This window comes from Cyclopterus lumpus, chromosome 21 (genome assembly GCF_009769545.1).
Source record: "Cyclopterus lumpus isolate fCycLum1 chromosome 21, fCycLum1.pri, whole genome shotgun sequence".
Classification (NCBI taxonomy): Eukaryota; Metazoa; Chordata; class Actinopteri; order Perciformes; family Cyclopteridae; genus Cyclopterus; species Cyclopterus lumpus.
The window spans coordinates 18,801,956-18,827,744 of NC_046986.1; the positions used below are offsets into that span (position 1 = coordinate 18,801,956).

The 25,789-nt window shown below is 41.3% G+C and overlaps 2 protein-coding genes across 2 annotated transcripts; one reads left to right on the forward strand and one right to left on the reverse strand.

Annotated features, from left to right (window-relative positions):
- The first annotated feature begins 1,889 nt into the window (after nt 1–1,889).
- Nucleotides 1,890–19,559, forward strand: rftn2 (raftlin family member 2). The gene is made up of 9 exons (XM_034561789.1): nt 1,890–2,301; nt 11,571–11,751; nt 13,364–13,472; nt 14,171–14,345; nt 14,827–15,045; nt 16,031–16,137; nt 16,782–16,885; nt 16,973–17,057; nt 18,025–19,559. The coding sequence occupies exons 1-9, from the start codon at nt 2,163–2,165 to the stop codon at nt 18,241–18,243; spliced, it is 1,338 nt and encodes a 445-aa protein (XP_034417680.1). The 5' UTR covers nt 1,890–2,162; the 3' UTR covers nt 18,244–19,559.
- An 83-nt stretch (nt 19,560–19,642) lies between these two features.
- Nucleotides 19,643–24,828, reverse strand: mob4 (MOB family member 4, phocein). Its single transcript, XM_034561790.1, has 8 exons — nt 24,714–24,828; nt 24,024–24,086; nt 22,674–22,774; nt 22,059–22,101; nt 21,591–21,677; nt 21,421–21,500; nt 21,028–21,139; nt 19,643–20,870 (listed from the first exon to the last, which is right to left on the reverse strand). Exons 1-8 carry the CDS (start codon nt 24,771–24,773, stop codon nt 20,736–20,738), a joined length of 681 nt encoding a protein of 226 aa, XP_034417681.1. The 5' UTR covers nt 24,774–24,828; the 3' UTR covers nt 19,643–20,735.
- Nucleotides 24,829–25,789: the final 961 nt, after the last annotated feature.

A 25,789-nucleotide genomic window follows, 5' to 3' on the forward strand; every position in this document is an offset into this window, starting at 1 on the left:
ATGTTTGTGAAGTGAGGATATTCTGGCCGGTCCTCACCTGGTCTTTGCACCAGGAGACTATTGTTTGTGCCACTTGTGAAAAGAGAAGTTGTCATCGTTGGAGCCCATACTGTCACTAACCGCACTCCCTGAATAAATATGATATTTGGAAAAACACACAAAAGTGATTTTAGAGAGAAGCAGAGACGAGTCTACGATATGTGTTAAGGGGATATATTCAGGACGTCTCACTGATTCCTCAGTGAAAACAGGTTAAAAAAAGATAAAGACTCTTATTTCAATTTAACTCTTCCTAAGTCTGTATTTACGTCTGTGTTAACGTCCTTTTGCCTCATTTCTTTTGTGAAACACGTTGTTGTGTTTTGCACCTGAACCAAGAGAAATGGGTGTTGTGACAGACCTGGGATCTGCTTCAGCTGGTAAACACAAACACTTACATGTGCACCTCTCCATCAATAATGAGGGACTTCAGATGGAGTGTGTGTGTGTGTGTGTGTGTGTGTGTGTGTGTGTGTGTGTGCACTTTGAATTGCCTTGTGTATGAATTGTGCTCTATAAATAAACTTGCCTTGCCTTGTGTGTGTGTGAGTGTGTGTTTGTGTGTGTGTAGATTTAAAGTTCTGTGCTGTTTTCTCTGATTCAGTGAAACAAACCAATATCTGAACAAATATCTTTCTAAAGTCCTCAACACTTAGACCAGATGAGCAATTAGTGGAGAGCTGAAATGGATATAAGTGAGATGTGCGTGCGTGCGTGCGTGCGTGCGTGTGTGTGTGTGTGTGTGTGTGTGTGTGTGCTCGGCCGCCTGCTGTGCATCAGTCGTCAACTCCCTGCTTTAAATGGTCTTAAGTGGAAATCAATGAGCAACAGAGGGCAAAGGTCAGCAGTATTAAGGAGCGTGTGTGGGTGTGGGTGTGTGCGGGGGTCACTGGCTCGACCTCACTGTTTGATGCCACATGGTCCGGATGTCGTTACAGGTTCATTGGATAACATGAGAACAGTCATAAAAAAATTAAAAAAACGAGGCAGCAGTCAGAGTTTTAAGTTACAAAGACCACAAATGAAGGAAGTAAATCCTTTCACAGTCTAACGTAACCACGGCGATAAATGGTCACTGATTGAATTACTCAGGTCAGTGAAGAGAAAAAAGGGCAGATGGCTGACAGCAGAAATATTTAGGGATTGTAGTGTAGTATTTTAACCACATCGTCAAAATACTCCACTACAAGTAAAAGTCCTGCATTCAAAACCTGACTTTATGCAAAAAAGTATGCAAATGTCAGCAGCAACATTTACAGAATCAAAAGTAAAAATCCTGTTTTATAATAATAATCCAATTATATAATATATAATAGTAGAACAGTTACAGGGGACTTTTAACTGTAGGTATATGTTCCTTATTATCTTACATACTTTTACTTTAATGTTAACAGTGCATGCCCTTGTAAACATGTAACGTGTATTTTTACCGTGTTTAATTGGTCTTTTTACTTTTAAAAGATCTGATTACTTCTTCCGCTGCTGGGTTAAACATCTTTTTTAAATAATTCTTTATTCAACAATTTCATAAAATGTCAATAAGAAACAGCAAAATACATTCATGTATATTTAAACTAACATGCCAGGGGGGCAAGCGCTGAGAATAAACAAAGACCCCATTCATTAATTTGTTTTAAATAATTCTTTATTCAACAAATGTCCATGTAACATTTCATAAATTGTCAATAAGAAACTGCAAAATACATTTAAATACATTTGAACTAAAACGCACCACTGGGTTGAATACAAGTTTTTCTTATTTTGAAATATCGACCGGAAGTTGGAAAATCTTTGCCGTCTTGATTGTGGAGTAAACTCTTTTTTTCCAGAGAGAGCGGCTCCTCCTCTCCACGCCTGAGACCTGCGGCCACATCAGCAGGACACTTTCTCAAGACACAACCCGCTCCATGAAAACAACCTTCTCTCCGTTAACCGGCGGGGTTTCCGTTCCTCCATTTGTTGTTGTTTTTGTTTTCTCGTTGTTTTCCCCGATTACCCGTGACGGATTACCGGGGAGCACCGAGGAGGTGAGGATGGAGCGGTCCCGTTAAAAAGTTGCCAGCGCTCAAGAAAGAGAGAACCTCCTCGGCTCCTCCTGCGGTGCGCCCGCCGCCTCGGAGGCCATGGGCTGCGGCTTGCGGAAACTGGAGGACCCGGAGGACAGCAGCCCGGGGAAGATCTACTCCACCCTGAAGAGACCGCAGGTGGAGACCAAAACGGAGACGGTGTACGAGTACGTGCTGCTCGACTTTAGCCTGGAAGGTAGGAGGAGATAATCGATGATGTCATCACGTTTGGACCACAATCAATCAATCAATCAATATGTTTATCAGTACTTTATATTCATTCCAAGACCTAACTGCTCACCTACTCACCAGAAATAGAAGTGTTATTATATCTGGAACAGTTAGTTAATCAATTAAAGCGATTAGTCAATTAACTGATTCGTCATTTAAGTCATTGATTGACTAAATAAGGTCCTGGTTCAAGCTGCTTTTCAGTAAAAAAAAGAGAGAAATTATATTTAGACGTTGGACTGTTGGTCAGACAAAACAAACGCTTCAATGATTAGTTGATTAATCGACCAAAAGACAGTTAATCAGCAACTATTTTAAAACAATGAATTTCAAAACAAAACAAACCACAAAAAAAAAAAAAAAAAAAAAAAAATATATATATATATATATATATATATATATATATATATAATTATTTTTTTTTTATTTTTATTTTTTCTGGTCTCATGTTTTTAAATATCTTCGAAGATCGGATTTCTTTTCTTACATTTTTATATTTCATTATTGTAATCTGAACTTTTTCTGACATTCTATTCGACCTGAAACAATCAATTTATTGTTCAATATCTTGACTGACGAGTAAATGTATTTTATTATGACCATTGATTACTTTATTTAAAAATCGAAAACCCAAAACATCTCCAGCGTGAAGACGTGATGCTCTTTTCTGTTTTGTATATCATTAGAAGTTCAACATCTTTCGGTCGGACAAAACGAGACATTTAAATATGTAAGCTTGGACTTTTCCACACTGATAATGTTTTCTGACATTTTATAGAACAATTAATCAGGAAAAATACTTTGCATTTGTGACTTTTACTCTTAAAGGAAACTTTCACTAATGTGATCTAAATGGAGCTAAACGCACTATAATTAATATACAAACCCTTCAGTTGGTCCATCTTATAACTATTATGAAGATATATATTTAGTGTTTACTACTTTAAAAAGACCTGAATGTGTCACCAGTTATTCCATCTTTTGACGGAAACATTCCTATATGTTTATGTGGCCTTAAAATCGTCTCTTGAAGTAGTTTTATTGGAACATAGTCATTTTATTACTAACACAGGGGCCAATAGTTACCTGTTAATGTGTTTTGAATGTGATTGCTTTTTTAAAGCCCTTTCAAACTAAAATTTATTACAGCATGAAACTGTGAACTTCTCCTACAGGGCGGTTGGTTCAGTCTATCTAGAAATAGGTCACACAAGGTTTACACACACACACACACACACACACACACACACACACACACACACACACACACACACACACACACACACACACACACCCCTCTCCATGTGCTGAACATGCAGAGAGAAACCCCCACCTGCTGTGATATGGAATCTGATGTGAGCATGTGTGATAATCTCAGATGGCTGAGAGACATTTTTTTAAATATATTTGGGGATAATCCGCTCATCTGGTCCTCAGACTGGCTGTTGTGACCGTGACCTATTTGGAAGGAAATGGTGATTAAGTTCTGAATGGGAGCCGAGCATGTAAAACAGCAGGCCGGCACGGTAATGAATCACGGAGGAAAGTGCTGCTTTCCCAAATTGGGGAAGGGGGGGCAGTTACATAATGACTTCAGGGTTGTCCGAACTCTCGGCGTGGACCCAGTCCTATCTGCATCAGAGCCCATCATGGAGACTAACAATGTTTTTTAAATTTTATTTACAAATAATATGTTTGTGTCATAAACTAGCACAACAAAAAATGGCCGCCACAACCGTTAAGGTTGGTCAGATCAAGTTCACCTGTTGTTGGAATACGTCAGCGACATCTTTAATCATCGTCGTTTAAGTGAATATAAGCTCAGGATCAGGGCCCAAAATGAGCGTTTTTTTGTGTGTCTTCTTTTGGGATGTGCGGCTGTCAACAGCGGGGAGTCATGGGTTCGGCTCTCAGCCGGACTTATAAATACAGTACTTCAGACTGTGTGTCATAGATTGTGTCTAGATCCACCTTAAACAAAGTAGTCACGTGTGCAAATAGATTCAACTGACAAAGAACCAGATAAAGGTGATCGAAAACCCCAAAAAAGGACATTTGTGAAGTTTTTGGAGTCAAAGTTTTTATTGTTTTGTCACGTTTTCATCATTAAGCTGACTGTATAACTGTATAAGTATCGTAGTTACTCCAAATACGAGCTTTCGGCAACCAAAGGTCGATGCCGGGTTGCCGACCTTGCATTATAAGTCTGTGTTGTTGGGTTACGAACTTCAGTGTGTGAGTTGTTTGAGAGATCGACTGTTTCCAGCTGTATCCTGAGGCAGACACGCTCGACTAATTTACCACGTTTTCACCTGCAAATGATCAAACCGGCGCTCTCCGGCCCAAATTTGGTCGCTTCCATCCCTGAATACTTCCACACGAGTCTTTGAAAAAGTGCTATATTATCAGAATACAGCTTTTGGAAGGAAAGAAAAGAGAAATACAACACTCTAAATGCATTTTTACCATGTGAGTTAATGGTATATATATATATATATATATAAAAAAAAAAAAAGGGGTGCCGTTTTAATGTTCAGCCTGTGTTCCTGGCTCTGCTTCATCGTCGCTGACTTAAAATGTGTGAGTGTGTGTCTCTGGGAGTGTGAAGCCTCCATAATTGGCACGGCTGAAGATAAAAAACGGCGTGATTCCAATCTGTAGTAGTCATGTGACGGCTGGCGTCCTCACAGGTGTTTCTTTCTGTCTTTTTTTAGGAGACTCTGAATTGTTCTATGTTAATCACCTTCCCCCATTTTTTAAAATGATTTGGTTAAAAATGAAAATTGGCTGTTATCCGTGTCTTGGTTTGCCAAAATGAAAGATGAAAAGCCGACCAAAATGTGTGTTTTCCTGGCGTAGAACCGGACCGTATCCTCACTCCAAGTGAGGCGCTGCAGGGTTTCTTTCCTTTCCCTTCACGGTGGAGACGACATGTGATCTTCTCCCAAATTCACTCGAGGTGAAGCCGAGCTAGTTGAAACACGAGAAAACGGCAAGCAAGAGAGGTGCAAACGTGAAAACTATTTGATAAACGCTGTTAACGATGCAATATTTATTAATAATGTGATATGAGATTTGTTTTGCCTCCGGTGGTGTAGAGTGTGATGAAATGTTCGGGCGTGACCCGACGACTGTCTCGAATGCCATAGCTTCTTGTGGTTTAAAAACTGTTCATTTTAGCCCTGAATCAGTTGCAGCCGTCTTCATTTTTTTTTTTTATCTGGACAAATTTCAGCCAGATCGGTTGTCAGTTCGAGGCTGATTTGATGGCTGATTGATCTCCACAGCGATCAATTATCTGGTTTTCTTGCAGTTTGTTGCTGTTAAAAGATCTGTTAGAACCGTAGACTGTGTATGAAAAGTGTACGTAGTCGTCGTGATGTCACCCATCGGCTTGTGAACTGCGGTTCTGAAGCCTCGAGTTCGGCCTATTGGCCGTCGCCATCTTGGATTTTGGTTGTCGGCATCTTGGTTGTTTGCAACCAGTGAATGGAAGTGACCGAGGCTGTAGAAGAGACGCCGTATAAGGCTTTGTTAGCACCCTGTCAATCACAAGGTAGCCCCGCCCATAAGCCACTTTAGGAGATCTAAATGGACCACAATTTACTAAATGAACATCATGCTGTATTGAAGAAGACTTGAAACTAGAGATTGAGACCATGAACTCATGTTTACAATGTTTACTGAGGGAATACATCAAGAGAGAAGTAGTCATTTTATATAGACTTCTATACAACCAGAGGAGTTGCCCCCTGGTGGTCAGTAGAGAGAATGCAGGTTTGAGGCACTTCAGCATTGGCTTCACTTTTCGGAACCGTGTGAAACGACTGGAGGTTCTGTGTTTACTTTCGGTGTGAGCGTGGAAGTCACAGGTGTTGATACAAAAATAAAATATGTCTTTCCAGTTCAAAATGGGCTGATTATGTTTGTTAAAGCAGAAGGTGTCAAGACTCTGTGGTCCCGTGTGTTATTTCGGAAAAGAATAAAGCATCTGTTTCTGGTGAGCAGCTGGCCGACAGACGCCTCGCATATCTTCTTGTTGCATATTTTGTTGTTGCATATCTTTTTTTTCTTTTCTTTTTTACGTTTTTTTTGTTCAGGCAAGTTCCACCACCTTCAAGTGCAGATTTAAGAAGCCGACACCCCGATCACTGTGGTTTAATATAAGTCACTCGCAGCACTCCACCCTTCTCTGGCCTTGCTTCCCCTTGAAACGATGAAGCGTTTCTGGGACACACACTCAAAGATACTGTCACAACGCTCACTTTTATCTGCCTCATTACACACACACACACACACACACACACACACACACACACACACACACACACACACACACCATCATCATTGTATGTCCCGGGCAGCTTGGCCTGGATCCGACCCCCCCCCCCCCCCCCCCCCCACGACTGAAAGGAAGCTGGACGTGGAGGCCTGGAGCCAGAGGCAGCACATCAAAGCTAATGGCTAATACTTCCCTGAGCTCATTACTGATGGCCGCATGGCACATGTGAGAGCGAGAAATCATCACTTTATTTATAGGTATTGATCTTTTTATTTTTATTTTTATTGTGTTCCTTACTTTTGAAGCTCAGTCCAGTAAACAAACGGCGTTCTTAAAGTTAAATTTCTTTTAAGAAAAATAGCATTTTTAATTTCTCCATCCTCTTGCGCTCTGAATCCTGACGCCTGAGGCTGACAGGCTTCTACTTCCCCCGCCATGCAACGACTCGAAGGCGACCTCGAAGGCAATCGAGGAGAAGAGCACGATGGGGAGAAGTTGCCGAGCGGTGGCAGCTCCGGCGTAGATGCATAAATGGGACGATGCAAAGGGATTTTACGGGTGGAGAGACGGTTTAAACTGAGGCAACGTGTATTTCATCGCTGCTTGGATGAACTCCGCTGAAGACGGTCGAGGAAAAACGTGGGATGAATTGAAACCTTCTAATCCGTCGAGAGATGGCGACTTGATGTGTTTGGATGCGGTCTGACCTGCGGAGGCATCGATTCGCTGTCTCCATCTTGAAAGGATATCTGTCCGCCTGACGGGGCTCGTCATTATTTTCAGATGTATTTTCTGTAATCTCCGTCTAATCTGGGAATCTAACGCCACATGCTGGATTATTTCAGATTAAAGCCAGTGCTTTTCATTATTATGTTTAGAGGAGACTTGAAGGGCAGAACAAACCTGGAAATCAATTATCTTTTTATATTCCACTTGATTGGCATAACACGGCTAATGTGTCGCTACTGAGATGGCCACATTGGGTTAAATGCCTTCTCCAATCGGCTACAATCTGCACTCGGTTCATGTTTTATCCATCAGGCCTCCAACCTGTGCTGCTCTCGCAGCTCTCGTCATGTTGTTTTTGGAGAAAAAGCTCTAAAAACCCTCCGTACGCGTCCTGCTCAGCGGCAAACAGCAGACGGACACAGTTGGGAACTAGCTTGTGAAGTTTGTGGACGGATATTTCTCTCAGACGTTGGTGGAGACCAAAAAAAGGAGCTAAAAGAGAGTGAATATTGGACATGCATTCATCGGTCGGACACGAACACGACTCTAAATGATGATTCATGCTGTAACCGCTGGATGTGTAAAATCGGTTTGCTATCGAGTTTACTCAACTTGAAATAGGGAGGATATGTCAAGTACCTAATATCACTAAACCACCCATAAAACGAATGATGCAATAACTTCATAAATGTGAAGAACAGAAGCGATTCCTGTTACTCCGACTAGGAAGTCTTCATGCAGGTTTACCTTTTTTAGTTACGGTTTCTGAGCGACTCCAGATGCAAACAAAAAACTGCACAAAACTGCACAACAGCTGAATCGATTTTATTTCGATGCAAATATAAAGATGGAGGCTTTACTGAGTATCAGTATCTCGGACTGGAAAGTGCAACTCGGAGGCCGATATGAATGTTTTATCTGACTCGTTTGCTAATGCAATACGATGTAAATATGGCATTGTACCTGCAAAACTAAAGCAGATTTTTATCCAATACCAGTATTGTAAATACCTACGATACAGCCTAAAATGCTGGATCGGGTATCGGCGAGTCTATGCAGCGATCCAATATCTCATTATCATTTATTTTATCAGCTCATTAACTCTACTCAAGAACAACAATAACACATGTCGCTTCTTTCCCATCGCTGTGGAGAGTTGCACATGCACGTCTCTAATTGTGAGCATGCTGACGTCAGCATATTTGCATTTATCTGTCAATCAAGTATTTTAGTATTCAACTTGTTATCTTTGTGTTTTTGGGCTGTGGGGACGAAGGATGGGGAGACGGGAGGGCCTAAAATAATACTGCATTAACAGCACTGCATCATGCCACCAACATCATGTCTCCGCCCATGCAGCCAGTCGGTCCGCTCGCTAGCCGATTCGTACATCTGGTGGATCGGTACTGCAGATGTGCATCCGTCAACAGAGATCGTTGGCTATAAGCTTCCACCTTCGATGACAATGGAAGTAGCTTAACTCTCTTCTTTCTCGCCTCCTGTTGAGAGTTGCACATGCATGGCGTGAGCCAGATCTAGCAAAACTGCGAGCAATTTTGCAATATTTTACACCCGGATGGGAAAAAGGTGCACCAGTACAACGTCGACTTGGTTTTAATGCCGAGTGTCGGGTCGGTTCTCTGCACCTGAATCCGTATCGAGAAGGGTAAAACTGATTGTGTGCGTGCCGACGTTGGCTTGTTGACATCAAAGCGTTCTCACAGAGCTGCTTGTTTTCTCCGTCTCGTGTTACTCTTGTTTCTATTGGGGGGCGGGGGGTTTGCCCCTTGTTGCCAGGCTGCTTTCTACTCTTCACACCTTCTCTCCCATTCACATACAGGCTCATAAAATCCATCTTGTAACTGCTGTCTGGCTCCTTCCTCCCTCCTTCGCCCCCTATTCTTTCAGCTCTGTCGCCCCTTCTCTGTGCCCTCAGTTGTTGCTCAACTCCACTTGAGCCCCTTAACACCGACCCCCAACCCCCCTCCCTCACCCGTCCTGCCAGCTCCCACCTACCCCCCTTTCTTTTCACCCTCTTTGCTAGTTCTCAGTTCTTCCTCTCCTCCTCTTCATTTTTTTCTCCCACACTAAACAGAGGTGTGTGTGTGTGTGTGTGTGTGTGTGTGTGTGTGTGTGTGTGTGTGTGTGTGTGTGAGAGAGATCATGGTCCTCCTGGGAGCCATTATCCGCACCGTGTTTTTTTTTTTTTTTTCAGTGGGACCCTCCAGACGTTGCCGGTGATCCACGTTTGACTCGACCGGCTCGGTTTCATCCTCCCAAAGGAAAAGAAAGTCGCTCCTAACAGTTGAGCGAAAGCGCTGACTTTGTCCAGCAGCTGCATCATTTACGTGCCCGTGTTAAATCTATATTCAAGTGTCTTGGAGTGGGATTTTAAACCCACAGGAATGCAAGGAGGCTGTAGCTCCACTGAGGTTCTGGTGGTCTTAAGTCTCATAATGGAGCCGGCCAGACGGACCAGTCCGCCTGCAGGGATCTCTCCGCTGTGGACTGGTCTTTCCCGATCTCTGGGGTGTTTGTCCGTGAGAATGTGGGGGGTTGCCGTGAGGAATGCTCTCACACACACAACTTGAAATGTGTTAAATGGAGTGTGTGTGTGTGTGTGTTTTCATGGGGGCACAGAGCCAAGCCCCTCTGCGAACAGCCACTCTTTGTGGACACAGGAAGTATGGTGATGGTCACAGGGATTTCCAGCCAGGATTTTTAAGGAAAAACAACAGCAACACAGAAGTACCAGTGCCTCGCAACTGACCGTGCACTCTTTACCCCTCTGAAGCTGGCGGAAGAAATAGATAACATGTGAACCGAAATGAGAGACGAGCAAAGTAGATGACACAACTTGTGATCTATTAAAAAGCATTGGGAGAATGTGAACCTCACTCAAGTCTGCAAAACCCCTCCAAGGGTGTTAATTAAGTTGACAGAGTTGTATTATGCATGTAGCTCTGCATCAGTATTCACACAGTGATGGACAGTCGTATGCGACTATTCAAGAGATGCCTGCACACAAACCCTGCACCTTCGTCAAAATGCTTAACATGCATTCATATTTAATTTTTTAAAGGTGCCAGATTCAATATTCAGAGCATCAATATAGCAGCAAACAACTATTTGCTCTGGGAAGATATGGTGGACTCCTGTCTACCTGAGCAGAGAATGAAAGAGTAAAGGTACAGATGCATACAAGGAAAACAAAAATACATGTACATTTTTCACTATTTTTATTTTATAGACTAAATGGATATTTTGTATCACTTCAATCTAAATTTCAGAAGTGTTGAACCGGGCGAGACATTTTATGGACTAAACACTAATTCAGAGCATATTGGATGATGAAAATAGCCCAAATGTCCCCCAGCAGCATGAGGATTTTACTGTACTTCCTCTTGTGCCAGTCTCATGCGTACAGTGTGTGTCTGCGTTCATATGTTGGGTGTATTTATAGAACCTTACCATAAGAGCGTGGCGGCATTTCCCTCGACATGTTGGTGGTTGTAGTTTTTATGGCCGCCATCAGTCTTTGAAGCTATCTGACGCAGCTGGACTCAGGATATTAAAGCTCTCAGACACCGTCATATTCATATTGCAAGACACTTGATGAAAAGGTGGTGACATGTCGGACAGTTTCTCACGCCACAGGATTTTAATTTGCCAGATGGAAGTATGTCTAAGTGGTTTTGTATGTGACAACTTACTAAAAATAGCACCCTCTCTGATGCTGAACTAAAATACAATACATAACTGGAATTTAAATAAATGGTACGCTCCATCATCATCATCTGGCAGACCCCGCATGTGTGTTTGTGTGCATATATGTGTGTGCGTGTTTTCCTGTCACTGGTAGCAACAGTGGAAAAGTGATGTTTAAGTAATTACACAGGAAGGAAAAGAAAACTTTCCCAGACCGTGTGCATGATTTTGGATGCTGGACGGTTTCCATGTTCACATAAATACAGACGGGGATGGATGGTACAGTATTTCCCACCAATTTAGAATGTATTTGTCAATAAATTGAAGTTCCATCCATCAATTTTTTTAATTTGTTTCTGCTTTTCTTTCATCACATAATTATAGTCGTCAATATCTTAGTTTGAACTGATGAATTGATGGGTAGGCTAAAAACGGGAATGAGTAACTTTTTATAAACCAGCTGGAATGCATTTTTACTGAATTGTGTCCTCCCGATTGTGTCTCTGTTTCTGCAGGGAGTCGTCCTACGGTGCAATATGTGGCGTCCCTGTCTGAGCTGCCCCAGGCGCTGCAGCCCTACTACACACAAGGCTACGTCCTGACCACCCTGCACCCCATCATCCTGTCGGTGGGTCGAACCCGCTCACTCCCCTTCAGCCTGCTCTACAGAGCCATCCTGGCCCGTCCCAGGTCCAGGTACTTAAATACTCACCCTCTTTTAGGCTTTAAACCTAATGTTCTAATTGTAATACTTGTAATTGTTGGCCCTTGGAAAAACCTTTTTACGTTGAAGGATTTGTTTCTTTTTCATGTTTTTTATGTCTTATTTACCAGTTTATAACTTTATTTAAAATATTGGCTACTTTCACCTTTTTGAGATATACAAAAATTGCTAGAATGAGTAAAATATTGCATCCTTTCAACTCGTCAAGGCTCTAAAATTATTAAAGTTAAATCTTTGATATTTTTCACCTCCTTAAGGGCAGTACAATCCATTGAAAATAATATGCATTGGCTACATTAGCATCAAAGGCAGACTGAATGGAAGTGGGCCCATTACGGACCCCTGTGGGACCCCATGTCTGATGGTAATAGTCTGACTTCTGCCTGAAAGAAAGACAAGGATTATCTTGACCCAAAGGATGCTGTTTAAGTATGGATTGACGGTATTAAATGAACGTAAGAGGTGAACTGTACATGTTGGATGCGACTCCACTCCCTCTGTGGCCTCTATACCGTCTAGTAAATAGATGAATGATGGATGAAACCCGCTGCATATTTAATGCCCAGCCCCGGTAGGGGGTAAGACTGGCGTGCCTGGAGGAGACTATGTTTTGGTGTGACTAATGTCTACCATGACGCCTATTGGCTAGAAATCCGCCCAACAACAGGGGTCCCACAGCAGCCAATGGAGGTGAAGTATCTCTGATATCTGTGGTTTAATTGGTTGGGAGACTGTAACTATGATGAGGATTTCTGATTCATAATATGGCAGTAGAGGTGAATTACTGTACTGTAAATATATCTCAAATATTGTACTTAACTTGAGGATTTCAATTGTATGCTACTTTATCCTTGTAGTCCAGTACATTTCAGTGGACATTATTGTACTTTTTTACTCTACTACAGATTCCGATTTAATAAGTGTAATCAATCCATAAAATATAAGACTGTTCTGTATATTAAACTATCCAACTGTATTTAAAGTTATTAAATGTGCTCCACCAGCTGTAACATTAAAACACTGCTTACATGTTAAAGCTTCCTAATAATATTCCAATTATATATATATATATATATATATATATATATATATATATATATATATATATATATATATATATATATATATATTTTAATGAATGAAAGGGACCATGCTTCCCAACAAGTACTTTTATCTTAATACCTCAAGTAAAGTCTTGAAAATAACACTTTTATTTGTTCCAAAGTATTTTTGCAAAGCGTTATTCCTATGTTTACTTACACTTATTTTGTATACAACTCACTTTCATGTTGAAAATGCAGGATATCGTGTTTTAAACCCTTCAAACTGCCTAGTTTGCTGCCGTTTACCCTCTTGTTTTAATTGCTGAGTCGGTCGCCGCCTCCCGCTGAGCCTATAAATGATTTATGTGTTTGTGTCCGCAGCTCGGTGACAATTACAAGAGAACTATGAACTTTGAACCCTCCAGATGGACTCAAATCAAGAAGATTCCCCACAGACCTGAGCGGCCTTCATGTCTGACTCACTTGTCTCACCTTCCGCCTCATTGATGTGCTTTTTCTCCCGTCTTGTGTGTGTCGTCAGTAAGCAGATGGCGTCCATGTGTCACAGCGTGCCGATGTTGAAGGTGGAGGAGTGGCCGTTACCTGGAGAGGCGCTGACGGGCGACACGGTCCGAGCGCTCATCGACCGGGTCAGCGAGATTCACTGCATTTTAAATGTTACTCCAGTCCAGCAGTTCCCAGCCTGAGGGGTCGGCTGCCCTCCTCCAAGGGATCCCATGATGAATCAGAGGGGTTTGAAGTACTTCAAATAAGTGAACTACTTGATGCTTTGCCCTTTTCAGGCCCATAAAATCCTCTAGGACGTGCAATTGGGATAAATTCACATTTCATGAATCTAAAAAAAGGTTCTGGAACAAAAATATATGTCAGAATATTGAATCATAAATTTTCCTCAAGACTCTTAAGATGCTTAAAGGGAGCTTCAAATAAGTGAACAATTGAATACTTTCACCTTTTTGTAGGATTCTTTTAATTTTTTAAAGATGTGAAATATTGGATATTTTCACATATATATATATATACATACTTTGACATTGTCAGGACTTAATTTAAACACTAAATCATTTCCAGCAAAATACACAAAATGTTCACCTTTTCACACCTTAAAAAAATCCCTCAACTTGATAAGATTTTATATTTTTAGATACTTTACAATGGATATCATTTCTTCTTTCCGAAGAATAGATCAACTGAATATTTTTTGTAACCATGTTGATTTTAATCATTGCACAATGAACTCAGTTGGTTTCACTTATTGTGTGCTGTTAAGAATAAATTCTCCGGCCTGGTTTTCCTGTAACGTTGTCTGTTTTTTTCTGTCCGACAGGTGAACAGCAGCGCCCGGGGGGGCGTTCGATTCGTTGGCTCGGTCCTCCAGCAGGTGAGCGGGATCACCAACGGCAGGGTGCACAGTCCCAAGGGGGGCTGTCGCTCCCCTCCACGCACCCCTCCTGGTACTCCGCCCGGAGACCGAGAGCTGGAGGAAAACACCTACAGTCCTGGTGAGACACTCGCTGTTGATGGATTCTGTTAGTAATTAATGTTCTAATAACCACTAAACGGCGGTGGGAGACGCACTCAGCAATTACACTTACGTAAAAAGTAGCAATACCACTTTTGAGTTATTAAGTAAAAGTAAAAAAAGTATGAGCATAAATATATATTTAAAGTCAAAGTAAAGGATAATTAAAGTACTTGTTGTGCCGAATGTCCCATTTCAGAATTATATTTATTATAATATTGGATTATAATTATTGGATGCATTGATGTGTTTATCACTTTAATGTTGCAGTTCGTAAAGGTGAAGCTAGGTTCAAGTACTTTATATACTGTTGGAGTATATCGTGGTATATTAATTTACTTACTTTATATTAACAATCTAAATCTGCATGGTAACTAATGTTGTCAAACAAATGTAGTTGGGTAAAAAGTACTCTATTTGCCTCAAACATAACCTAACATAAATAAATGCATTCCTTCCAGACTTGAGGTTGCTGGTCTTCTTCCACTCCTGGGCTCCGGGCTGCGCTCCTCTGGACTCGCTGGCCTGTCAGTACCACCAGGGGGCGCTCTCCATGCGCGTTTCCAGGAAGGGCCAGGTGGTCAGCTCTCTGGAAGCTGATTGGCTGGAGCTGACCGCCGCCTACTACCGCAAAGGCTGGTCGTTGGTGGACTCCTTCGTCTACTGGGACACGCCCAAAGGTTGGTTTGATGTTTCTGACCTGGAGGGCTGGTCGGTGGCGGGAGAAGCACTTCGGTTTAATAATATTCCCATTACAGGGACAAGTTCAGAATTCAAATGTTATTTCAGTAAAAGTATTATCAGCAAAACATCTCCTTTCAAAGTGTTTTAAATCACTAACACATACTTGTAATAATAATTAATTAATACTTTGTATAATGTTGGGTACATTTGTAGTATTTTACTGCATCATTAAAAGCACATATGTTTTTCTTACCTAAAATGTAATTTAAATGTAGCAATATTTCCCTCCTGAAATTTAGTGGAGTAAAAGTAGGAGAAAATGGAAGAACTGTACTAAAGTGTAGTACTTGTGTAAAAATACTCAGTTACATTCCAACCAGCAGTGTGGATGTACAGGTTTAATTCTGATGTGATGCGATATAAAAATGACATTGTATGTATTTCAGTGTATTTTTTTGTTTTTATTTGAGCATTTTAAATCTAAAAAGGAGGGAAGAACTGGTGTTTCTTCTTCTAGCGCTACCTTTTCCATTATTCTCATCAAACAATGATTTACACACACACGCACGCACACACACACCCACACACACGCGCACAAGCAAACTCAGTCACTTCCTGTTTTGGCTACCCCTCCTCCTCCTCCTCTCTCTCTACTTCTGCGTCTATATTTGGAGTCGTCTCCCCGACCCCGGCGACCTCACTTCCTGTTCCTCTGCGGAGTGGCAGACATCATCCATAAACCTCTGAGGCCTGAAATATAAATGGGCTATAAAACACACACTCACACACAGACAGCAGCAAGAACTCCACACACATGCTAACCTATTTCTAATAACTGGGTCATTATCAACCCAATTACATTCCTCTGTGGTCTTTCAGTACGGAAAAGATTTGCGGTCTAACAGTGTTATAAAAGTGGGTATATGTGTATATATATATATATATATAATATTTGTTTACATTTTTGTGTGTGTGTTTCAGGTGAGCCGGTGCCCAGGTCTCTGGAGGGTTTGTTTGTGTACGAGGAGAGAAGTACCTCTCCTCCTGCCAATGACACCATCGTCGTAGAGCAGTGGACCGTCATCGAGGTGTGTGTGTGTCACAAAAGCAACTTGATTTTGGGCAAACAAAACAGATGGATATGTACAAGCAAGGGAGCTGATTAGGTCAATGTTTAGGGGAGATGATGCAATTGCCCCTGCTTTATGGTCTATTTAACTCTATTTGGACCATAAGTTACTAAATGACCATCATGCTGTATTGAAGCAGACTTGAAACTAGAGATTGGGACCATAACCTTATGTTTACAATGTTTACTGAGGGAATAAATAAAGAGAAGTAGTCATTTTCTCCTAGACTTCTGTACAACCAGGGGAGTCGCCCCCTGATGGTCAGTAGAGAGTATGACAGTTTGAAGCACTTCAGCATTGGCTTCACTTATCGGACCCGGAGGCTGCTGCCTGGTTGGCAGTCCTGCTGCATCGATGGGTCGTCTCCATGCAAATGAATGAGAGAGCTGCCTCCTTTACACACACAGCTGACTCTGCTTCTTTTTTGTTGAGGGAATTAACCCCTTAAATGTTCCTTTTTTAAATACTGGCTCTCCAAAGAGACATGAAACCAAACCAGGATAGGTACATTTGTAGCTCGACCCTGGCATATGTTCCTCCTTCAACAGCTGACTGCTCTGTAATATATGTAATACATATGCATATATTGTGTCTACACTCAGGGCACCAATGTGAAAACAGACTACGGGCCTCTCCTTCACACTCTGGCCGAGTTTGGTTGGCTGCTCACGTGCGTGCTGCCCACTCCCATCATCCGCCATGACAGGTAGATATACCACCAGCTCCGCCCGCTCCGTCTCCTTCAGAGCTCTGAGCTGCCTCGGCTAACCAACGCCTCTGTGCTTGTGTGCAGCGACGGGAATCTGGCCACCAAGCAGGTGGTGTTTCTCCAGAGGCCGGTCAGAAGCCAGGCGTCGTCGGGACAGCCGAGGAACCAGGTGTGTGTGTGTGTGTGTGTGTGAGGAGGAGGAGGAGGAGGAGGAGGAGGAGGAGGAGGAATAAAGCCGCCAATCGTCCCTCAGATGTAGTTTTTAGAGTTATGAACAGAGCTATATCGCACAATTCAACTTTACTTTTATAGAGGGATAAGCTGGTGAACATATTGGTGTTTTGCTTAATTTGTTTATTTTTATTTATTATAAATTTATAAGAATTGTAACTTGTAACAAGCCAATATTAGCCTGTACTTTCTTAGTCATAATTTTCACATTATTATTCATTATTAATAGTTTGGGGGTATTTTGGTGTAAAAACAAGGCCATTATTTCTTCAATCGGTTTCGTCTATTAATGGAGAAAGATTAACTGACTGACTGAAAAGCTATTTATGTGGCTACACTGCCCCCCGGTGGACGAGGTGGAGGTTGCGCTTCAGTTGCAGTGGCGTTGCTCAGACTTTAGGTTCACAAAGCGTGTCCTTCCTTTTCGATTTGTCCTCTTTAAACCGGGACATTTTTTTTATTCTCAACTTCACCTCTCTGGGCTACAGGGCTTCACTTATATGCTAAACATGGAGGACAATTTAGAGGCGACATGCAAAACGTGATATTCAACAAGGTGAACACAATGGCATACCACAAACATTTTAAATTATTTACAAGCTTTTAAAATAAAAAGCACATTATTTTAGATTTCTAGAATAGAGTAGGTTTTTGCTTTTTTATATTTGTGTCTAATAATGAAACACACTATTATAAATATGTGATGCACATCAAAAAGGTAAACATGTTAGAATCAGAGAAGAGAAAGAAACGTTGTACAATTTTAATTTTATTTAAAAATATAATATTTTGGAAAGCCTGGAGATGATTCCACTGATCTATAAAATGCTCTTTATTCCTTGTGCGTCATTGTAAAGTCACATCGTGGACAGCAGGCACTAACTCCCGTCTCTGTGTCCGTCCAGGCGTCATCGGTGCTCGGCGACGTGTCCAGCCGCTCCGTGAGTCGCGCGGTCAGCCGCCCCGTCCCTCCGGAGGAGGAGGAGGAGGAGGAGCTGTCTCCGACCGCCGGGGGCATCGGGGGATTCCCGGTGTTCGGAGGGGGGTATCCCAGCGCCCTGTCCCACCTGGAGGAGGGCGGCTTCGAGCAGGAAGAGGGCAAAGCGGAGGTCACCTGCATGTGAGCGGGTCGGTTGAGGATTTGAGACGTTGTTTGATTCCTGAAGGAAAAACCCACCTGAACGCAGGGAGGGGAGGAGGCCCCCCCCCCCCCCCCCCCCCCCCCCCCCCCCTCCCTTTCTTTTATTAACAGACTTTTAATGTAGAAGAACTCAGCACTTTTAAAAGAAAGACAATGTTTTTAATGAATCCATAATGAGAATGAGGTATTATTTAGATCTACTCTACACTTTTACACCGACGTGTTGGGGTGGTGGTGGTGGTGGGGGGACGCGACGCAAACTTAAAGTATTTAAATCCATCTTTTTTTAAGATCAGTTCAGGTGCGCATGGGAAATCACAACACTATAAAGCACAAGTTTTCTGCACAACACCGGTGGTAAAATCTTTATTGTTTAACCCGGCTCACACATCTTAATGTCCAGTGGTCTCGTCTCCTCTCTTATAGGCCGAGGCCGGATGTGAACATTTATCAGGGAGTTTTCCCCGTGTACTTTGTACAGACGACAGTACTACCCGAGATAGTACATTTGTACAGATAACAAACAGTGTTTCTCTGAGGAGGTTCTGAGAGTTCTGGTGCTATTGGGAAAGCTGATCAGCATCTCACTGCTGCCATTTCATAATCTGGAAATGGTTGTAAAGTTAATTAAACAGCCACAATGGGTTACTTTCTTTATATGGTACTGGCAATGCACCCGTTGCTCTCTGTAATGGATGAAGTTCTTTAGAGATGTCGTTTTAATGCTACTATTTAATTTTTTTTTAAAGGGGAACTCAACGGATTTACAAAGTCTGTGTCCAGGTTTTTAAAGAAGTACTACTGCAGATATGAGAACGAGATTGTATAAAGAGTCTGTTCTGAAAACTACAAGATTGAAACTGGGAGAACAAAAAAAAACTAAAGAACTTAGACAGCAATTAGTTTACCAGATTGCTGTAGCTCGTCTCTGCTGAAGGCTCCAACTGTCAAGTTGCATTGTGGGTAATGAAGGCACCAGGTTTAGAAAGTTTGTACGGGTCCTTATCACAATAAAAAGGGATGTTTATTATTAGGACACAATGCTTTTGTAAATATTAGATGTTAATTGTGCATATTTGGGTTTCAACTAATTGTTTTGTTTTGTGGGGGGATGGAAAGGTGATCAATACACAAAGTCTAATTTTAGGTGATTCATAGATGTTTTAAATGTATTTTCCTCCACAAACTTACTATCGAGGTTTTTACTAAATATCAGTATTAATATTCCAGCCCTTTCTCATTTTCTAGAGAGTTGTAAATGTTGCTTCCTTTATTGTATTAAAGGCTTTCTTCCCATGGTTTGAGAGTCGTGTCTCATTAACAGCATCCTTCAGTGTTTGACTCATTTTCACAACACAGAATAATAACTACAATGTTCTCACAACCACCTGAATAGGTCTTTATTATCAGACATCATGAAAATGCCAACAGTAACAAAATGTTAGTCCATTTAAAAAAAAAAAAAAAAGTAAGAAAAAAATGTGGGTTTGGATTACAAGACCACAAAATAACTTAATGAGGGAGGGGAGGGGAGTAGTGCTCTGACACTTAAATGTAGCCAACATTTCCTCCTTTCTTTGCGTTTTACTCGTCAATGTGTTTGAGAAAACTGTCCGAAAGCATTACAGTCCCATAAAGTCATGGTTTCTACAAAGGAAAGTGGGAATGTCAGGCTCATTGTACACAGTATTAAAACGGGCACGCCACAAAGCAGGATCAGAGTTAGCCAACAAGCCTTCCTAAAATACGCTGAAACACCATCTCAGGGGAAGGAATATCCGACTGCTAGTATACTTACAAAGCTAGAGATTACGTTTGTCTTCGTTCACTACCACACAAGCCACATACCTACATCTGTGTTTTAATAGCATTATTGAGTCAGCAGCTACTTTAGTGATCCACTTCATGGGACAACCCTCCCCGAAAAACAGGCTGGTAGGCAACACAAGCGAATAGAGAGAACAGAAGCAGACACAAAACAGTGAAGCACCATCAGAAAACATGATGGTGAATTAAGAGAAGTGTGGGGGAGGGAAGATATGTACAGAGGGGGAAGAGAGATGCTGTCAGGTTGTGCCTTTGTCAACAATACAGGTCACCATGATTACATTTTGCAAATCCAGCTGCTAAAAGATTACAAAAAAAGGGGTCTCCCTACAGGAGTAGTGTGAGAGCAGGGGCTGTATCCAGAGACACGGTGTGCATCTGAATAAACAGTGTAAAGGGGATAGGAAAAAAAATAATCTTGTCCTGCAGGCATGGCTGAACTCCGCTCCCGTTATTCTTTACCCCTTACTTCCTTTGAGATAGACACAGTTGACAAGGGTGGAGGGACATGACAGTGTTACTAGACATGAGCCTCAATACACCGTAGTGTGTGTGTGTGTGTGTGTGTGTGTGTGTGTGTATATATATATATTTATTTGTGTGTGCGTGTACATGTGTCTCCCTTTGTGGCAGCAGCAGCTCGGATCTTTAGGCCTCGCTCTCCCCAGCTGATGAGGTGTTCTGCACTTCCTCCTCCAGAATGGGCACGATCAGGTTGTCCTTGGACATCAGGTTGTATTTCATGACGAAGCGTGTGAACCGGTGACACAGGAACGTTTCATTCTGAGCACAGACAGAGACACACAACATTATTGTCATTAAGTGTGAATTTAGAAGATCAATTCCATCTAAAAAATAATCCAGAGAAGATACCGAATAAAAGCTTCTTTTTTATGTTTTATAAAAAAGGTGCAGTTGGTATATTTCCAGTGAAACCTACCTCATACTTGTCAAATATCTGGCGATGGTGGAAGTAGGCATGAGAGAATATCCTATAGATGCGACGACAGACGGAGCCCAGTTTTGCCACTGATGACTCCTTGATGCTCACCCTACGGGAGACGAACGTGGGCTGAGTAACTCAAATCTCCTGAATGTGAGGCGACAGTGCAATACAGCAAAGAGCCACTCTAGCCATCACGGCAATAAAAGAAGTTAGTATGCATCAAACTAAAGCGTCTAAAACACAGATTTAGAATTGGGGAGATAAGCACCCCCACTTCCTCTCAGACCGTTCATCTGTCTTGTTTATGTTGACACTTTGTTTCCATTACCCCCTAAATGAATTTTTTAAAAAAAATCAGTTATTACAGGTTTAAGGAAGATTACTGACCTGCTGGGGAAGTATTTGTTGCTATTGAGAAGACAGGCAGCTCCGTCCAGCGTGTGCCTGGTGTAATCAATGGCAGGGCACTGAGGATGCAGCAGCACAAAACACATACACAGGTGTTAGGGGGGGAAGAAAGATTCTCTCGTGCACATGGGCTTTGGTACTTGACTCACCTCTTTGGGTGTCTTGTGGGCAGCACATAAAAAGATCCACTGCTCTGTGGCCGTCATCTGGGTGCAGGTGTCTGGATGGCACTCGCTCTGAAATAATGAACGTCCCTTTAAAAGCACTCCGGAGATGGTCAGACCTACCCGTCCTTTCATAACGTGGACACCTTGATATCTTGGACTACAGCAATTTGATTCAATGTACAACGACAACACTCAAACAGTAGCTGTAATGACTTTGTACAGATTCTTCCACTAATCTAACCCAACTCCCAAAGTATGTAGAGCTCATTTAGGTGCTCCCAATTAAAAAACAGGTAAATAAACAGCTTGTGTGCGTGTTTCTTCAAAACGTTCAACTAACTAAACTGCATCTTATTCAGAGGTTTGCTTTTGGTATTGAAACAAGATTATGACAAAAATCCTTCGATCTAAGCATCCTCAGATCAGTGCGAGTATATTTATATCACTTACCTGCAGTTTTACGGCTAGTCCATTGAGCTCCAGACAGAACTGCCTACAAAAAGGACAGAACGAGAGCACAATTAGAATGAATTAAAAATATTATATATACAGTATTTCAGCTTCAGCAACCAGTTACTTTTTTTTTAAAAACACTTACAAAATAAGATGTTACAGGGCTTACAGGTTAGTTGAGGGGTGGAGAGCATGGTCATGATTCATTAAGTTGTTTTAGAAATCACCTAATAAATAAAAGTAGACTCTAGTTTTCCTTCATTGAGTTTGTGGAGAATTTATAATTTTTTATTATTTTGGGTGCTTGTTACAGATTTGTTGTATTATTACTAATTGTTGAACTCCAATTTCCATATAAATAACAGAAAGGGGTCCACTGCAATATGACAGGCTTGTAATTAAAGTATGGGACTGAACTTTATTTTACTCTTAACATAAGGAGTCTGTATTCGTCTAACTGCATTATATTTTTCCTTTCTTTGTCGTTGTTTGTACTGTTAAATGTGGTTTTGTTGAATTGTGCAACATTTTTAAAGAAAGTGTTCAAAAAGAAATAAAAGGCACACCCTTGTGTGGACTCACCCAAGAACATAAAATGTGTTTTCAACATACCTGAGGTGTTCGTACTTCCACACCCCTTCATCCTGGCCCTCCGGAGGCTCTAGGATTTTGTCGATATTTGAGCAATCTGATCTAATGTTCTGCTGAATGTACTGAAAAAGAGCCATCAAACAACACATTTCAGTAATCACTCACCCACAGCAACGTGATCTTTATCACCTTTACATAAACATAATACACCAGTAATCCACAATGTCTGTGTTAACTGTAGGGTGTCAGGGTGTTGGTGGAAAACTAAAATAAAGCTTACGGTATTAAATTTAAAACATTATCCCATGAAGGCTACATGACTAAATGGGATTTCCTCAGGGTCTCATGTATAAAACAGTGCGTAAGAGCCACACTAAATGTTTGCGGACGAACAAAAGAAGGAAACTCACATACGCCAAAGAATATTCAGATTTATAAAAACTCACATACGCCTGCCAGTGCACCATTTCCTTTTATGTGAAGTGAAATTAAATGTCATACCTGTAACATAGCCTCTCACTGTTAATTTCTTATGCATGGGTCAGAGTTTCCATACGTTAAGTTTGTTTTAATAGATCACAACTTTTGTGTGGTAAGCGGCATACGCCTTCTCTCGGGCCCTAACATATGAACATTGAAACACTTAGTACAGAGAAGCAGAATGATTACAGCAAACATTGCTCGTGAAGAGATCCCATCGCGGCGCCATTGTGAAAGATGGGGGGGTTGGGGAGAGCAACATCAACAATCCTCGAAATATAAAGTTCAGCTGAGGCTACTACGACTCTACCCTCTTCCCATTAGCTTGCAAAAGTGGGTTTCCCACACATTAGATCCGCAGTTGGATCCTTCTCAAATCAGTGGCCATCTTCGAGAGTGTGAAATTCACACTTTTTGTTTCCCCGAACAGTGTTTCCTTCCTGAGCTGCAGTAGAGCAATACAAACTCAATTTAACCCTCAGCTACATTTATATTTTTACCGAAAGACGACCGTGGACGTGTCCCCCATCGCTTACATTGGAATAGCTTTAGGAGGGGATCTATTCATGGCAAGTTTAGACAGGATTGCTACAGCTAACATTCCTCATACTCTCTGTGTACATATGTGAATATTGTGTTAAGACACACCTAAAAAAAATGTTTTAAAGTCCTACCAGCTTGGCAATCATACTCTAATCACTAATGACTGTTTATATTTGGATAATATGAAACAAACCCCGGATTAGAATAAATATTGTAGTAAAAGGACATTTAGTCATACTTATCATTGATCAATCAATCAATCAATCAGAGGATAGAGTACCAAGAGGCATTTTCTGACCAGATGGGCGGAGAGAGAACACACGCACGCACACACACACACACACACACCTGTTGAACAGCCAGGGTGCTGTCCATCTCCTCAAATGATTCATCCTGCCAGTTGTAGAAATCCTAAACATGGAAGGAGAATCATTTTAGACCACTCAGTGGACAAAGCTGGAATTGTAACATAAACAATGTTAACTTAACTCACATATCTGACATTATAGCATTTGATACAAACACATGAGCTCCCGTGACCTAGCTTGACGTTTGGTTACGGGCTCTGCAGTGAGAAAATCACCGTCTAAATGAACAGTCACTGGTTCTATTCTACGTTATTCCACAGATACGGAAGCTAAACCTGACGTTAGATAACGTCGCCCTGGGGTGCGACTGCTTCCTGGATCGCAAACGGCTCCGAGAGCGTTTCACTCTGGGTTGCCAAGTTACCCATGGTCGAGGAATACCGTGTGAACTTCATTCACCTCCAATCGGCCCCTCTGGCTATTCAAGCTACATTAATTATCTCAGCGCAATACGCCATTTAAAGCAGACGTTGGATCCAGGAACTAGACGGGTTCAACAAAAAAAAAATAAGCTAGCTGGACGTTTCTAGTTCAGGCCCTTTCCTGTAATGTCGTCTCACGAAAAGCACGAGCGGTAAAAACAACACGACTCAGGTGAGCCGGCATCGCGGGAAGTCGCGCTGCGGGGTTTGCGGGGACGTCGGAGCGTCCCAGCTGGGTGAAAACGCACCTTTGCCTTGGTTCCAGGCCGATTCCTCCTGAGAACTGCAGTACCCTCCGCCATGACCATCGCGACAGAATACCCGGATGTTCGTCAGCAGCTGCGTTGTAGCACGTGAACCTGAACGTTTATGTTTTAGGATATGAGGGGTTGAGTTAACTAAATACACATTTACTACTAGTGGTGTCAAGTAACCAAGGCTATCTGTACTTTATTACATATACGTATATATATTATATGTAGTAGTAGTAGCAGTATTATTATTATTAAATAGGAGGGGTTGAGTTTAACTAAATACACATTTACTACTAGTGGTGTCAAATAACCAAGGATATCTGTACTTTATTACATATACTTATATATATTATTATTATTAGTAGTAGCAGTATTATTATTATTAAATAGGAGGGGTTGAGTTTAACTAAATACACATTTACTACGTGGTGTCAAGTAACCAAGGATATATGTACTTTATTACATATACGTATATATATTATATGTAGTAGTAGTAGCAGTATTATTATTATTAAATAGGAGGGGTTGAGTTAACTAAATACACATTTACTACTAGTGGTGTCAAGTAACCAAGGCTATCTGTACTTTATTACATATACGTATATATATATATATTATATGTAGTAGTAGTAGCAGTATTATTATTATTAAATAGGAGGGGTTGAGTTTAACTAAATATACATTTACTACTAGTGGTGTCAAATAACCAAGGATATCTGTACTTTATTACATATACTTATATATATATTATTATTAGTAGTAGTAGCAGTATTATTATTATTAAATAGGAGGGGTTGAGTTTAACTAAATACACATTTACTACGTGGTGTCAAGTAACCAAGGATATCTGTACTTTATTAAATATACTAAGTATATGTAATTACATATACTAAGTATATGTAATGAAGGGTTGAGTTTAACTAAATACACAAATATTCAGAAATGAGCTTTTTCAAGTACAAAGGTAGGACTTCATTGTATTATGACAATTAGGGAGAGAGAGTGTTATCTTAGGGAGGGTACGGGTTTACGGGTCTTCGAAGACCGATTCATGAGTTGAAGGTTATAGC